This window comes from Poecilia latipinna, unplaced genomic scaffold, assembly GCF_001443285.1.
Source record: "Poecilia latipinna isolate Pla-1442-1.1 unplaced genomic scaffold, P_latipinna-1.0 Scaffold3121, whole genome shotgun sequence".
In the NCBI taxonomy this organism is placed as follows: domain Eukaryota; kingdom Metazoa; phylum Chordata; class Actinopteri; order Cyprinodontiformes; family Poeciliidae; genus Poecilia; species Poecilia latipinna.
The window spans coordinates 717-16,478 of NW_015115737.1; the positions used below are offsets into that span (position 1 = coordinate 717).

At 44.4% G+C, this 15,762-nt stretch overlaps 2 protein-coding genes across 3 annotated transcripts; one reads left to right on the forward strand and one right to left on the reverse strand.

Annotated features, from left to right (window-relative positions):
• Positions 1-260: 260 nt before the first annotated feature.
• Positions 261-6,365, reverse strand: esf1 (ESF1, nucleolar pre-rRNA processing protein, homolog (S. cerevisiae)). Of its 2 annotated transcripts, none has more exons than XM_015022864.1 (14): positions 6,230-6,365; positions 4,957-5,340; positions 4,484-4,725; positions 4,294-4,407; positions 4,021-4,130; positions 3,620-3,772; positions 3,427-3,541; positions 2,944-3,097; positions 2,715-2,873; positions 2,520-2,647; positions 2,357-2,444; positions 1,847-1,929; positions 1,624-1,779; positions 261-704 (listed from the first exon to the last, which is right to left on the reverse strand). In XM_015022864.1, exons 2-14 carry the CDS (start codon positions 5,315-5,317, stop codon positions 399-401), a joined length of 2,169 nt encoding a protein of 722 aa, XP_014878350.1. In that variant the 5' UTR covers positions 5,318-5,340; positions 6,230-6,365; the 3' UTR covers positions 261-398. The 2 variants fall into 2 exon arrangements, with proteins under 2 accessions (XP_014878350.1, XP_014878351.1); XM_015022865.1 differs by lacking the exon at positions 6,230-6,365 and adding an exon at positions 5,986-6,209.
• Positions 6,366-6,730: 365 nt separating this feature from the next.
• ndufaf5 (NADH:ubiquinone oxidoreductase complex assembly factor 5) lies at positions 6,731-13,036 on the forward strand. Its single transcript, XM_015022867.1, has 11 exons — positions 6,731-7,212; positions 7,417-7,457; positions 7,571-7,634; positions 7,756-7,803; positions 7,932-8,035; positions 8,862-8,901; positions 8,970-9,167; positions 9,597-9,657; positions 9,730-9,813; positions 10,346-10,428; positions 12,842-13,036. Exons 1-11 carry the CDS (start codon positions 6,955-6,957, stop codon positions 12,926-12,928), a joined length of 1,068 nt encoding a protein of 355 aa, XP_014878353.1. The 5' UTR covers positions 6,731-6,954; the 3' UTR covers positions 12,929-13,036.
• Positions 13,037-15,762: the final 2,726 nt, after the last annotated feature.

Here is a 15,762-nt window from a genome sequence, read left to right on the forward strand (position 1 = left end):
GGCCCCTGAGCCTCGAATTTGACACAAGCTCCAGAACGTTCCTCATGTTCAGCTGGGCCGACCCAAACGGTTGTGGTTCTGGTCAGAACCCGTCCCAGCAGAACTCCAGTGGTTAAATCCAACCAATCAGGGCACTCCTGCTGCTGTGGTAATATTTAATGATTACCACAATAAAAGCTTCTCTTTGGAGGCTTTTATTGTGACACTGCTTCCTGTTGAACCCAAATGAGTTCAATGACTGTCAGAACTTTAACTGGATCTTAAGATGTTTCATTTTTTTAATAGGAAATAATGATTCAGTTTGAGATGAAAGATTTAATAATAAAACATTCAAAATGGCTCAGATTCCGTCTGCTGTCCAGATCAGAACCAGGAAATGGGTCCACTTTCAGGAGGAATTAGGTCACTCTCCGTTTTTTCCGGGCCTGGAATCGCTCCGTTTTGCTCTTAATGGATTTAACGAGCAGCGACAGACTCGGATCCATCGCCTTCTTCGAGTCCGAATCCCGCTCGGTTCCGGCTGCTTCCTGTCTACGGCCAGGCTCCGCCCCCTCCTGTCTGCCAGGCTCGGCGGCGCGGCGGCGCTGCTTCTCCTCCAGGATGCTCCGCGTGGCTCTGGTGTTCCTGAAGCCGGGGTGGGACGGGTCCAGGTTGAACAGGTGGGAGGTGAAGACAGCCTGGAAGCGCGGGTCGGAGACGTCCACCTGGAGACAGAGATCGCATCATGGACTGGCCTACGGAGGGCTGAACCTGCCACTGACTGACCTACGGAGGGCTGAACCTGCCATCGACTGACCTATGGAGGGCTGAAACTGCCACTCATTTCTAATATTTCAATGTTGAATTTTAGTAGTTTAGGTGAGTCTAAAAGGTTTTTATTGTAATTTTTAACAAATACAAATTTAATAAAATACATATTTAAATAATAACTGTGTTATTAAAGAACACAAAACAAAAAGAGCTAAATTAACAAGTACTGTGTAAAATACAAGCCAATTAAAACTGTTACAATTTAAATATTTAATTATATCTTTATAAAACTAATGTTACAAATAATAAACGAGTATTTAATAGATGGTTCAGTAAAATGAACAATGGAGTCAGATTTGTGAGATAAATGGATCTATAAAGATGGGAAAACTTCTGCCACTGTGCTAATGGTAAAGCTAAGTTTTAGCGTAACACTTTAGCATTTTTGCTAACTTTGAAAATATTTAGTGCACTTAGCTTTCCCTAAATTAATTTTTCCAGATAATTTCTAAACAGCTAATTTTAAAAGTTTCATAAACAAATAAAGTACAATGTCTGTTTTTTAGTTTTGGTTATAGAAATTCTTCTAGTGGTTAGACGTTAATATCCATGCTCTTATTTTGAAGTGAGTGAAGACTGTTTCCTCTCTCTCTTTTCCTGTAATAACTTTATCTAAAACCAGAAACAGGAACAAGTTAAAGTGTTTGAAATTAGCGCCTTAGCATTAGCAGAACTAATGGTTATGATTTGACTGTTAGCAAAGCTAGCTCTTAGTTAGCAGTGGCCGGCCTGTCCGGGTGTAGAAGCAACGCTGCCCCCATCAGGCCGGTGTGGGAATCGCAGGTAAAGCCTGCCTGAGGATGAAGGTCTCACCTGGAAGCTGTCGACCTCCAGCGGCGCTTCGCCCTTCCTCAGCAGCTTCTTCCTCTTCCTCCTGCTCAGGTTCTGCTGCTCTACGATCTTGTCGTAGTTGAAGTGTTTGTGTTTGGCTTCATCATCGTCATCCTCCATCAGCAGAGCCATCTGGGCCTGGAAGCAAGCAGACAGATGAGACTCTGGGAGTCGGAGGACGATCCGGCTGGGAATCATTCTGCACCTTCTGTTTCTGCCGCTCCTCTTCCTCCTCGGCCGTAATCTGCTCTTCCTTCTGTTTCTTCTTCTTCTGTTTCTTCTTCATGTCTGAAACATGAATCAGTCAGGGGTCACGTCATTAAAGACGAGCACAAATGATTTTAACCGAATTTCAGAACTAAAACAAACTGCAGTAAGTTTGATTCAACATGCAGCTTTAAATATCTGGACGTTTTGTCCATGTTTGTCTAAAGTTTACAGTAGAACAAGGTGGCAGATTGTGATTCTAACCCTAAGTCAGAATCATGAGACTGTAATAAAATCTCTGCGGATCTTTTTACTCAAACTACAGAGCTGCTGTTGGCAGAAGGGCTCGAGTCTCGGGTTTCCTCTCCTTGGAGGATGAACTCCGTCACTCTGACGAGCCACATGGAGCAGACGTCAGCGCCGTGACCGAATGTTTTCAACACCGACGGCCAGAACAGCCGCTCCACTCCTGTCACCGTGGTAACCGAGCGTCATGCGGGGACGTCACCTGATGCTCCGAGCTCGTCTGAGAAGAACGGGTCGCTGAGGTCGACATCAGGAGGAAGCTCATCATCACTGAGCTCTTCTTCGGCTCCCTGATGGAGAAAACGTCACGTTAGAATCATTACGGCCTGCAGTTCAGAGCTCTGGCAGGAGGAGGCGCCACTTACCTGCTTTCTTTCATTTTTCCTCTGCTTCTTCTTCTCCTTCTTCTTCTGCAGAAACTCCTCCCAGGGCGTCGGCTGGTCCTTGGCCTCCAGCTTCTTCTTCACCAGCCGCTCCGTCGTTTCCTTCAGACCTGAGGAGGAGGACAATGAGCCGCTCTGCCGTCGGGCCGAGAGGCTGCAGGCGGCTCCTCCTGGTACCTGGAACCCAGCTGATCTCCATCTCCATGTCCTCCTGCTGCCTCTTGTCTTTGCTCTGGATGCTCTTCAGCAGCTCTCTGTATTTACTGATCTGCTCCTCGCTCCTCTTCCTCTGTTTCTCCTCAGGTTTCTCCTCCAGCTCCTCTCCAATCGGCTCTTCTGTTTGAAATAAACCGCTCACCACAACTTCGTCTCCTTAAAGCACCAGAAAACTTTTCTCGATCCTCACCTCCTCCTGTCTCCTCCTGCTCTTCATCTTCGTCTTCCTCACTGGAGGAGGCCAGGTAGGCCTTAAAGTCCAGGTCCAGCAGCTCCTCTTTGTTGAACTTCCTGTTCAGAGCCGTCACGCGCTCGTGGTCCGTCTCGTCCCACGTCAGCTGCACCTGATTGGTCCAGAAAAGATCCAAGCATGATCAGACTATTGATCAGCTCATTAGTATTTATTAGATTAATAATCAGAATTTATTCCACACTAAACTTTAAATTTGCGATTTAAACCATTGATAGTAATGAGATGTAAAGCAAACTAAATGGATGAACTTCAGCAGTATATTCATGTGTTTTCTGATTCATTCTCAGGAACCGGACCGGACCAGAACCAGCTGCTCTGGTCTGGAGCTTTAGTTCATGAACTGACTTCAGAGAGTCTGCTCAGTTCCACTATGAAACGGGTTTTCTGGTCCCGTCAGCTCAGAGCCGGTGCGGTTCTGACCTTGGAGGAGGCGGCAGCAGACGAGGTGAACAGCTTGGGCGTGTACGCCGTCAGGTTGACGTCCGTCGCCACGTCTCTGGGCTCCTCGTCGAATGTCACGTCGTCAGGAACAAAACTGTTGAGTGAAAGAAGCTTAGAAACTCTAGTTTAATAAACGAAACCCGGGTCGGGACGTTTGAATTCGTCATCGTACCGGAGATCCAGAACCGAGCAGCTACTCTCGTATTCGAAGCCGTCGCATTCCTCGTAGATCTTCACCGCCGTCTCCACAGAGTCGCATTCCACCACGCCGTAGAAATACTTGAGACGCTTGAACTGATAATCCCGCAGCTTCTCTCTGTAGACCCTGAGAGGAGCAACAGAACCACTGCAGCATCTGGACCCAGAACGTCTGCCCGCTAACAGCAGAACGTCTGCCCGCTAACAGCAGAACGTCTGTCGGCTAACAGCAGAACGTCTGCCCGCTAACAGCAGAACGTCTGCCCGCTAACAGTAAGATCCTCCACACTGACAGCAGATGAGCTGCAGAGCGTACTGCAGAGCGTCCAGCAGGGGGCAGCCCAGCAGCAGGGCTGCTGGGCTGCCCCAAGTCACCTGTCTTCCTCTGTCTCGTTCTCTGAATCGTCCGGCAACGCCTTCAGCTCCGGCGGTCCCTGCGTCTCCTCCACCTTCCGCCTCTCCTTCCCAAACTCTGACGGGAAAATCTGGACAACAATACCCACAATGCACTGCTGTTACTCAGGACAAACAGGCCAATCTGGTTTGGTTCTGTGTGTGGGTAGAATAAAATCAGATTGTTGATCCAACATGGCGGCTTCCAACAGAGGGCCATGTGAACCCTGGGTCTTGTCTCTCAGGCACAGTTACCTTCACAGACAGCACAGCGCCCCCTTTAGGCACAAAGGAGCTGAACAGAGCCAGCAGATCTTTGGCCTTCAGGCGATCCCAGTCCATGTTACAGACAGCGAGCCGAGCAGAAACCTGGAACACGTTAAGAACACGTTAGGGCCTCGTTAGGACCTCGTTAGGACCTCGTTAGGGCTCCGCGCCGCCTCACCTGCTCGCTCCGTGGAGCGTCTCTGCACAGCTCCCCCCAGTCGTGTTCGATCTGCTCTTCCTCCTTCCTCAGGATGTCGTCCACATCATCATCATCCTCGTCTTCATCAGAGCTGGTCTCCATGTTTCCTTTTCCTCGGGCCAGATCCGGTCCGCTGTCATCCTCAGAGTCCAGACCAGACTCTTCATCATCATTATCATCATCATCATCATCTCCTGACTGATGCTCCACCTCTTCTTCATCTGAGGAAGACATGAATGCTAACTCTGTTAGCTTTAGCTGTCATTCTTTAGAACATAAAGAACTAAACAAGAGGAAATAAAAGTTCATCTCTGACTTTATTTAAACGAGCCGATTGAGCCCAACGTTTGTTTGACTGAGACGATTTTTTTCCCCTGGAGACGATATTCGTTATGAAAACGTCTCATAGAAATAAATAGATGTGAAATCAGAGGATGAAAAATTCTTCTGACCTTTCTCTGCCGCTCTGCTTCCTCGTCCAAGATGCTTCTTCTTCTGTCTCTGGACGTCCTCCTCCTCCTTCTCCTCCTCCTCTTCATTCTCCTCCTCCTCTTCCTCTTCATCCTCCTCCTCTTCATCCTCCTCCTCCTCCAGCTGGTAGAAGCGCCTCAGGTCGGCGGCGGTGGACAGCTGGACGGGTCGTCCTCTCTTGTCCACCGTCTGCTTCGTCTGGAAGCGCCGGTCGTGGAACATGGACTGGAAACGTTTGTCGATCTTGACTTTGCGTTCTTTCTCTGGCATTTCCCAGAACCTGGGGTCCTTCTGGACCCGGCAGAACCGCTCATCGTCGGCCTGCTTCTTCCTGGACGACATGTTGGGGGGGAGCACAGCGCCACCTGCAGGACAGGAGCAGAACTGCAGGTAAAGGTGGAGAACCTTAAGCTTCATGACTCTCCTCTGGTTTAGTCGTTAGGAAAACATCCAGAGAAAATTTCTTTCCTGCTGCTCTAATCTTACTGTTGCTTTTATGTTGGGTAACCATGGCAACCAGGTGTAGTTTTTGCACCTGGGATCAGCTGATTGGCATCTGAAAAGCTCAAATAAAACCTGAAGGAGAAAGTTCAGAGGATCACATCCCAGAATCTGACGTCCTTCTAACCAAACGACCAGACAAACTGAAAGAGGAGCAGCAAAAGCAAAGGAGGCGGATTAGCAGAGCTAGCTAACAGCTGATGGAGCCATCAGTATGTTTCTGTGGAGTATCATCTCTCCTCAGCAGACACTGAGCTGTTAGCATGTTAGCATGTCATGACGGTCATGAGGCGGTCAAGCAGAAGCTTCTTCAGTCAGAGGCTTTTTCTGATTCGGTGCAGGACTGACTGCTACTGCAGATCCTTCCATCCTCAATATCCATAAACATATTTCAAACCGAACCGGTGGAAAATTCACACAACAAATAATTCAACCGAATCTTATCAAATCTGATTGGTTTATCATTTTCCGTCGGCTGGTTTTTACTTGGTGAATATGACGAACTGAACCTTTGTACCAGTTTATGATGAAATGAACAGCAGAAACATTAAAAACCACCGAGCCGATTATCGGAACATCTTATGGATCAGAAAAGTTCGGTCCAAATATGAGACCAATTAAAGTCTGATACCGAACCGGACCGGTTCGTTTAAAACCCAGAGAAAAGGCGCAGAGTCCGGCGGAGAAGAGGCTTAGCAGGTCCGACCAGAACCAGAACCAGAACCAGCGGCTGGAAATAAAATTAAAAGTTACCTTCTCTGAGCCGCCTCACACGTGTTTTCCCAGCATGCACTCTGCTCCTTCGGCCTCTGACTCAGTACGGCGCGAAGAGAGGTACAAACAGCGCGAACCGCGGATTCCTCGGTGAACGTTCAGATTCGGGTTTTATGATCCAAATCATTTATACTTTAGTTCCTATAATAATCAGAAAATAAACGTTTTTATGTTTCTAAATAAAACTTTAATTTAACCAGTAAATATGTTAAAAGGTAAAAAATAGTTTTAATTGCATTTAATGTCCATAACATGATAAAATGACCCAGTTATTATTACCAACTGCGTGACAAAAACTTGATGATTCATTTTGTTTTTGGACTATAAAGCAGTTCAAACAGTCATGTGTTTATTGCTCATCATGAATTCAATCATATTTCAGGTCTTTTTATTTATTAAATTCACACGGAGATGCTTCATGTTTTATGTTAATGAGCCTAAATGGTCCAAAGATTAAATAGAAAATATTATTTTTTCTCTACTCCAGTTTTTCAGTTGAAATATTTTCAGGTTTTATTTGTTTTTATTTTTCCAGGTTGTGAATTTAATCCCAGTAATCTGACTCCGGCTCCGCTCCCAGCCTCTGATCCATTTCCTCCGCTTGGATCCGCCTGCCGGGTTTTCCGACCGGCCGCGGTCGGAGGTCACCGAGGTCACTGCGGGCAGGAAGCCGCCATGTTGGACTTCTGGCTGGAAGCGGAACCATGAGCTGCCGGGGGATTCAGAAGCTCCTGCAGGGAGCCGGTTCTGGTCCGGCAGCGTGGTCCCGGACCCCCGCGGCCTCCTGCTGCTGCAGGCTCAGATCTGGACCCTGCAGGGCCCTGTCCGGACCCGGTTCTGGGGCCGGACCCGGTTCTGGGTCAGGCAGCATGAATGTGTTCAACAGGGAGATGAAGAGGAGGCAGAAGAACTGGGCCGCGGTTCTGCAGGACGGACACCAGTACGACTACCTGAGAGAAGAGGTGAAACTGGGGTTCGGTCCGGTTCTGATGATGGAGTTCAGTTTGGATTGTTATTGAAAATGTTTTTAGGTTTTCGTTCCTCTTGAGTTCAGTAATGGAACCATCAGAACCAGAACCTGATGGTTCTGGACTCTTCAGGTCTGGTTCTGGACCGGTTCTGGTTCTCCAGGAGGAACCGTCTCATCTGGATTTTGTGTTGTGCAGGTTGGCAGTCGAGTGGCTGATCGGGTTTATGACATCGCCAGGTGAGTTCTGGTTCTGGATCTGGTCCAGCAGGAACCATGAAACCAGTTAAATCTGACTGGTTTCCATCTGAAGTCCAGTCCGGCAGGTTCTGATCCGTTTGTCCTTTCCTCAGGTCGTTTCCCCTGGCTCTGGACATGGGAGGAGGAAAAAGTTACATAGCAGAACATCTGAGCAAGGTGAGGAAGAGGAGGGTGAGGAAGAGACTCCTCCATCCTGCAGCTCCAGCCTGAACTGGGAATCTTGTCAACTGGGAAAATCTTCCAGTTTTGGCTGAGTTTTTCCTCTCTGATGTTCCAGGAAGTGGTGCAGCGTTTGGTTCTGACTGACGTCTCCCAGCAGGCTCTGGTGAGTCCTGACCCACATCCCAGCGGAACCGGTTCATCCCAGCGGAACCGGTTCATCCCAGCGGAACCGGTTCATCCCAGCGGAACCGGTTCATCCCAGCGGAACCAGTTCTCTGTGTTGTGTTTCAGAAGCTGGGCCGGCGGTCGGAGATTCCCACCCGGAGCGTTGTGGCTGATGAGGAGTTCCTGCCGTTCAGGGAGAACAGTTTCCACCTGGTGGTGAGCAGCTTCAGGTGAGACGCAGCTTTACCTGCAGAGCCCGGCTTCCTCCACCAGGGGGCGCTCAGCTCAGGTCTGACCTCATCAGGTTTTACATGTGAGATGGATCAGGGAACAGATCGATACGGAGGCAAACAGAACAACGATTGACACGTAAACACAAGGAAACAAACGCAGCAGAAAAACGCTGCAAACAGAAAGTCCTCCAGACCAGTAGGGGGAGTCAGACACTAAACACCAAACGTCCAGGAGAAACAGAGGAAGACATGTTAGTCTAGCTTTTCTTCATGTCATTTTCAAACATGCGGGTTTTTACAGTATTACAGAACTGCAGCATATTAGATAAAACTATCTACTCCAGACTCCCCCTAGTGGTGTGGAGGACTTCCGTTCTGTACAGGATCCTGTTTGTAAAGTTACACTGTAAAACAATAACAGCAATAATTTGATTTATTTAGCCTGTCACAAAGGAAAAACTATGGGTGTTCATTCTTTAAACGGTGTTTTATCTATATTCATATTTATAAATGTCATGATTCTAAACTAAATGTATTTAATTCTGAGTTAAATATTTAACTAAATATTTAGCTTAGTAAGCTAAACATCTAGTTAGCAAGCTAAATATTTAGGTAACTATTTAGCTTATTAAATATGTAGTAAGTTTAGAAAATATTTCAGGTAATATATATCTAACTAAATATATTTGGCAAGTTAAATATTTAGCTTGCTAAATGTTTAGTCAGATTTACCCGAAATATTTAATCAACTAAATATTTAGATGAGATTTAACCCTTTAGTTTGTAGTCTTGCTGTCTGAAGCGACTCTCGTTTTCCTCTCAGCCTCCACTGGATCAACGACCTTCCCAGGGTGCTCAGCGAGGTACGGTCAGAGGTTCTGTGTGTGGTTCTGTTTGGGTCGGCTCCGCCCTCATGCTGTTCTCCCAACAGATCCATCGAGTCCTGAAGCCGGACGGTGTCTTCATCGGCGCCATGGCGGGTGGGGATACGCTGTACGAGCTGCGCTGCTCGCTGCAGCTGGCCCAGTCGGAGCGGGAGGGCGGCTTCTCGCCCCACGTCTCCCCCTACACCGCCGTCACCGACCTGGGGAACCTGCTGGGCCGGGCCCGCTTCAACATGCTCACCGTGGTGAGGTTCTGGTTCTGCTAGGCCCGATCCAGCAGTTGTTAGAGGTTCTGAGGGACTCATCTTGACTCAGTCCATTCCAAGTTTGGATTTATATCAAAATGAGCTAAATTGCTAATTTTAGCCTAAAGCTGACGTTAGCAGGAAGGCTAACACTAGCATGTTGACCTGTAGTAGCATATTGCATGTTGTATGCAAACAGCAGTGTGTAGCAGCAATGCTAAAATGATCCAAAAGGCTAATGTTAGCCTAAGTGCTAGCATTAGTTCTGGTTCTGGACGGTTTCTGTAGTTGCTGAAGCGTTGACCTCGGTGCAGACCAGGAAGTTTCTGTATGGATCAATAAAAGTTTCCACCGCTCAGCTGAGCCACATTTCTTCCTTAAGCAGCAGACAGTGAAGTGGTCTGACCTTTGACCCCTCTGTGTTTTCAGGACGTCGATGATGTTCAGGTTCATTATCCAGGAATCATGGAGCTCATGACGGACCTGCAAGGTACAGAGCTCAGAAATCCAAACATTAAGGTTTCCTGCAGGGCAGCAAACTGAGACATGTCGCCCCCTGCAGGCATGGGGGAGAGTAACTGCGCGTGGAACAGGCGCTCCATGCTGCACCGCGACACCATGCTAGCAGCTGCAGCCGTCTATAAAGGTGAGGAGACGCACTTTGGACCAATCAGATCTCTGATGGATGATGAGGTGGGAACCTGAGATTCTAAGCTGGATTATCAGGGAGCCATGACGGGAAGCTGAACAGCAGAAATCTGGTTTTAGTTTCATCAGAACTCCGTCTGCAGCGTTTGGACCCGGTTTTAACTGGACTTTATGAACTTCCTGTTAGTTCCAGTAATCATTTATGGATTTATGGATTAGCTTCCAGCTATTTCTGGACTGAATGTTTATAATGTTGGCAATATTCTGTAAATCCTATAAATTTGTTAAAATGAGACTTAAATGACTGGTTAAAATGTCGCAGAGGCTCTTCATGATCGGAGGATAAGTGAAGGTCATCCAGATTCTTTTTCTGAGGTTCTGATCCAAAAACAAAAACTGATAAGAATTTAAAGCAGAAAGTTTGAAGTAATCCAGGTTTTAATCTCTTCATGCCTGTAATCTACCGGATTGGATTAATCTGGACTGATCTTGGACCAGCGGGACGTTTCATCCTGTCCGTCTCATTTCAGAGATGTACGGAAACCCGGACGGGTCAGTTCCCGCCACCTTCCAGATCCTCTACATGATTGGCTGGAAGCCTCACGAGTCTCAGGTGAGAGCAGAGTCTGGCCATTTACAGCCAATCAGCAGCAGGGAAACAGGCCCCGCCTCCTGAGCTGTGACTGCTCCCTCAGGCTGGGTTATATCTGTATGGAGGGCTGATCCTGCCAAAATCAAAATGATTTGATGATGTAATTAATGTGTTAAATATTCATAAATAAGAACTTTCTAAACTTAATTTCTTATACAGGTTGACAAATATTTTTGTTTTACTAATTTACTTCTTAATTAATTTTTTCATATTCTGTACTAATTTAATATCTACTACATTTACTTTGATTTGATCATACGTTGATTTATGTTCTCCAGGTTTTCCATCTTTTCTCCTTTGTTTATTTCCATTTTTTTCCCCATTTTATTTTTTTGGATTAATTTTTCATTTTTTTCTTGTCCTGTTTCCTTTTGAATTTAAATGATCTGAACAGAAAAGAGAACATGAAGAAAATAAAAAAATAATAAACAAAAACAATGAGAAAAAGGGAGAAGTGAAAATCTGTCAATGCATAATTAAATCAAGTGACTGAACAAAAAATAGTATTAAATAAATACAGAACATGACAAATTTAGAAAAACATTTATAATAAGGAAACTCTTAAAACAGTGTTTAAAATAAACTGGAAAATAGTGATGGTGTTTAATTAATGCTGCTGAAAATGATAAGTATTAGTGTAAACCACTGTATAATCAAATGAGATGGAAAAGATCTTCATTTTTTTCTTTTGGAAGCAATATAAAGCAATATTTGGCACATGGATTACTTTTTGTTTTCAGAACTTACACTTTTATTTTTACAGAGCAGTTATGCAGCCATACATCAGTAATACATAACACAAGTGTTGACAATATGAAGTTTCCCATAAAATAAACATCTTATGACCTCAGCATCACATCTGCAGACTCATCGCCGTACAACCCAAGGATTCACTTTGGGCAGGACGGCTAAACACCAGCAGAGCTTCTGCGCAGGACAGAAGGAGCTTTTTGAAATCTAGGTTATCTTTTCCATTTGACATAATTCTCTTACTTTTTGAACCCACAAGTCGTAGGAAGGTGGTTCCAGTTGCATCCACCTGATTGTGATGCATTTCAGATGTACTTTGGTCCTTGCAGACCAGCTGGTATAATACCAAGTAATGCAGCTGTAACATCCTTTGGTGTCTGGAAAGATTTGGTTTGTAGCCCTGATCACCTCGTCCCAAAAGCTTTGAAGTTTGGGGCATGACCAAAATGTGTGTATGATTGGCGACTGCTGGGCCTCAGATCCTCCAACACAAGCTTGATAATTTAAGATCCATCTTAGCAACGACATCAGGGGTCCTGAAATCCCTGCCAATAATTTTCCATTTATATTCCCGCCACATATTTCCATTATCAAATGGATTAACACAACGTTGCATTCTCTTTAGTTTTCTCTGGTCTGTAATGGAGACTTGAATTTAACGCGCCATTTCAAACAAAGGTTTTGAATGCGCTTCCTAACCAGAAGCTCCAAAGAGTTATTTAACAATATGAGGTGTTTAATTTATTTTTAACATTGTATTTTCATACATTTTATGCTAGGGCTGCCCAAGTCTAGTTTTCCAGAGCTACCATCTGCAACTTTAGTTCCTTCTCTAACACACCTGGATCATTTACTCATTATAAGGCTCTACAGAACTGAATGAGGGAAGTCAACCTTTTGCCTGGGGTGTTTTAGCAGGGATGCATCTAAAAGTTGCAGTCTGAAGGACTGCAGCTGGGCACTCCTGATTTGTACCGTCAATGTGGCCCTTTGAGGGGGCCAATATGCTGAAGTGGCCCTCGGTGAAATTGAGTTTGACACCCCTGATCTAAAGAAATAATTTTTCTGGAGATGAAAATTCCTTCATAACTCTTCAAATGACATAAGGTTGTTCCTGTCAATCAACTGATGAAGAAATGTAAGATCCTGTTCAGCCCATTTAGAAAAAATTTGAATTGGGTGTGAAGGATTTAATATGTCCAATGCTTGTTAGTATTCATAAAGCTCTTGGTAGCTTGAAAGAAATTTGTACTTTGTTCCAAATGTCAAGTGTGGTTTTAGTCCACAATGGCAGTTCCTTTACTGGAATATCTAAAGGTACTGACCTTTAGTGGTACTGAGCACTTTGCTTGCTCGATGCTCAGCCATCTTGTTTGAGAATCCTGTTGGATCCATGAAATTAAAGTCTTTAACTGAGCTGCCCAAAAATAATATTTTAAGATTGAGACCCCCTTCCATCTTATGAATTACTTTTTGAAGCCATTTATTTATTTCCACATTCACAGTTTTGGCAGGATCTTCTTTCCGTAGTTGAGTTAATAAACCAAACGGGGAAAACCCAAGAGCAGGTTTGGAAACGTCCATAAAAACATTAAAACGGTTTTCTGCTCCGTGGTTCCTGCAGGCCAAGCCGGCCCGCCGCGGCTCCGCCACCGTGTCCTTCAGAGATCTGGCCAAGGTCAGCCGACCCGACAGCGCCGACCAGTCCTAGGGTCATGACCTCACTGGGTCAGGCGTCCAGGAGAAGGAGGTTCTGGTTCTGACTGTAAATGTTGTATAGAAATCTGTTTCTGCTAAATAAACTGAGTAGTGAAGGAAACTTGTAACGAGTGAGTGTGTTCTCTCTGATGAAGCTGCTGCAACACACACTCACTCACACACACACATTTGGCGAATCGTGACCGACTCGTCATCCAGATCTGCTCTGGATTCTCCAGTTTTCCTTCAGCTGGTCTGAAAATAACAGGATTAAATCTGATTATGATCTGAAGCAGATTAGAGCTCAGATTAATGATCATTTCTGGATGAATTCACTCAGAAGAGGAAAACATGCTGGAGAGAAAATATCTGAATTCTGGAGTTAAAATTCAATAATGACCTTTGACCTTTCAGGCTCTTGGTGAGCAGCAGAACCGGAGCAGTCTACTTCCTGGACAGGAACCGAACTGTCCGGATGAAACCAGATCTGAAGTCCCACTTGAGCTGCTTCTTCTGCCTGGTTCTGATCAGAGCAGAACCTCCACTGTGGACCTAAAAAATCCAGAGCTTCTGCCTCTATAGACCCGGACCGGAGTTACAACAACCGGACCGAACCGGACCGGAGTTACAACAACCGGACCGAACTGGACCGGAGTTACAACAACCGGACCGAACCGGACCGGAGTTACAACAACCGGACCGGACCGAACCGGACCGGAGTTACAACAACCGGACCGGTCTGATAAAGTTCCAGCATTTCAAATCAAGAGCTTGGTTAGTTAGCAACAGAAGTGATGAGGAATGAACTATCTATGAGTTCTAGTTCTAGGAGGATGGAGAATAAAATCTGGACAGAATGTGGGAGAAGGACCTCGCTGCAGCAAACAGGAAGGGGCGGGACGGACCGCTGGCAGTCTCAGACCTTATTTGGAAATGGGACCATTGCACTCCGGAAGTGAAGGGGGCGCTATGTCCTATATTATCCGCGGTCTCCCGTTTTAATTTTCTTTTTAAATCTCTGATTTAACTTTATCTTTAGGAAGGAGTTTCTCTCTCAGCATATATTTGAACTTCTCTCTTATTTACTTCAGCGCAGCTCCTCCTTAGTCGCATCTTTTCGGGCCTGCTACTGCCTCTAGTGGCGTGGTGGTGGTAGCACAACTAATATAAATACATTACTAAATCAGAATACCAAAGTTTTTATTATGTATTATTAATTCTCGCATAACTAGAACCGCAAAAGATAAAGTCCCTCACAAAACACCATACCTTTTAATTTTCTTAATGTAGTAGAGCTAATTAAATGACATAAACAAAACCTGAAAGTGGTTCCAGTTTCACTCGTTGGAAAACCTGTTGAAACTACGGCAAATTTTAAATACCTTGGATCATTCCTGGACAGTCAGCTCAACTTTGCTGAAAACACTGACAACATTTTTAAGAAACGTCTCTATCTTTTAAGAAGACCCAGTGATCTTGGGGTTAAGTGCAACTCGTGCAAAACCTCTAGTTAGTTAGAGGTAACATTAGCCAACATTACCTCTAGTTAAGTAATTTAACATTTTAACAATTAGTTAAAATGTTAAAACTTAAAAATTTAACTTATGTTTTAAGTCATCTCAAGTTTTAACTGTTGAGTGTTTTAGCTTTTCATCTTCTCGGCTGGTTTGGTCACATGAGCTGCAGACTAACAGACAATCTTTTAAGAATACTTGGAAAAATAGTAGGTAAATGGTGGTGAAACCAAAAACATCTCTGTCTAAACTGTTTAGAGCATCCATCCTCTTTTTTGTGTTCTTCTGGTAACTATAGAACATCTATTAGAAGTCATTCATTGACAGTGCAATAATTATTCTTAGCCAAACTAAATGATAACATTTACCTGTAGCATGCTAAGTGTTTACTTGATGCACAAATTGTTGATATTGTGATTCTATTAATGAATTTTATTTTATTGTTTTAGAGTCAAAGAAAAATTTCCACCGTGGAAGACTAAATAATCATATTTTTCCTATATATAGGACTCTACCAACAAAACAAAAATGTGGATTATTGCTTGTTTAACAACCCTGGTTATTCATCTGTGAACCTAATTAATTTGTTCGTTATTGACTTTTGCTCAGTTAAATTTCTTATGTATATTTTGTATATGGTATTTTTATTGTTGTTGATAATGTTGTTTTTCATGTTTTATTTCTTTTCTTCCTCCTATAAGTGATGGAGATATATAGATATTATTTATTATGTATAAAGGTGTTGTTTATGTCCTAATTACCTAATTAGCTCTACATCCTGAAGAAAAATATGGTATTTTAGAAGATAATTTATCTTTCACTTTACCAGTAATGGCGAAATTAATAGTAAATAATAAAGATTTTGTGGTATTCTCGTTTAGTGACATAATTATATTAGTTGTCTTACCACCCCCACGCCACTAGAGGCAGTAGCAGGCTCGAAAAGATGCAACTAAGAAGCAGATTTAGAAGTACAAGCTATGGAATTTGGTAAAAGCTGTGAGCTGCGCTGAAGTAAATAAAAAAGAGACGGTGAAATACATGCTGAGAGTAAAACTCCTTCCTACAGATGAAGCTACATCACAGATTTCAAAAGAAAATTTAAACGGGAGAACGCTGATAATATAGGAAATAGCGCCCCCTTCACTTCCGGAGTGCAATGGTCCCATTTCCAAATAAGGTAAGAGACTGACAGCGGTCCGTCCCGCCCCTTCCTGTTTGCTGCAGGGAGGTGGACTTGGAATGTGGAGGAGAGCTGGGGTTAAAGGTCAAACCAGGCTGTTATTCATTTGTCTTTGTTTCCTGGTATTTTAAAATAAACGTTTTAACAAAA

What these genes read in the sequence shown, in the direction of transcription:
- esf1 (XM_015022864.1), bottom strand. Translation starts at nt 5,317, where the DNA reads ATGTCGTCCAGGAAGAAGCAGGCCGACGATGAGCGGTTCTGCCGGGTC. An exon ending in ACGCTCCACGGAGCGAGCAG is followed by an intron (nt 4,408 to 4,483) that starts GTGAGGCGGCGC and finishes AACGTGTTCCAG; the next exon opens with GTTTCTGCTCGGCTCGCTGT. An exon ending in AGGAGCGGCAGAAACAGAAG is followed by an intron (nt 1,780 to 1,846) that starts GTGCAGAATGAT and finishes GCTTGCTTCCAG; the next exon opens with GCCCAGATGGCTCTGCTGAT.
- ndufaf5 (XM_015022867.1), top strand. Translation starts at nt 6,955, where the DNA reads ATGAGCTGCCGGGGGATTCAGAAGCTCCTGCAGGGAGCCGGTTCTGGT. An exon ending in ACGTCTCCCAGCAGGCTCTG is followed by an intron (nt 7,804 to 7,931) that starts GTGAGTCCTGAC and finishes GTTGTGTTTCAG; the next exon opens with AAGCTGGGCCGGCGGTCGGA. An exon ending in GCTCATGACGGACCTGCAAG is followed by an intron (nt 9,658 to 9,729) that starts GTACAGAGCTCA and finishes CGCCCCCTGCAG; the next exon opens with GCATGGGGGAGAGTAACTGC.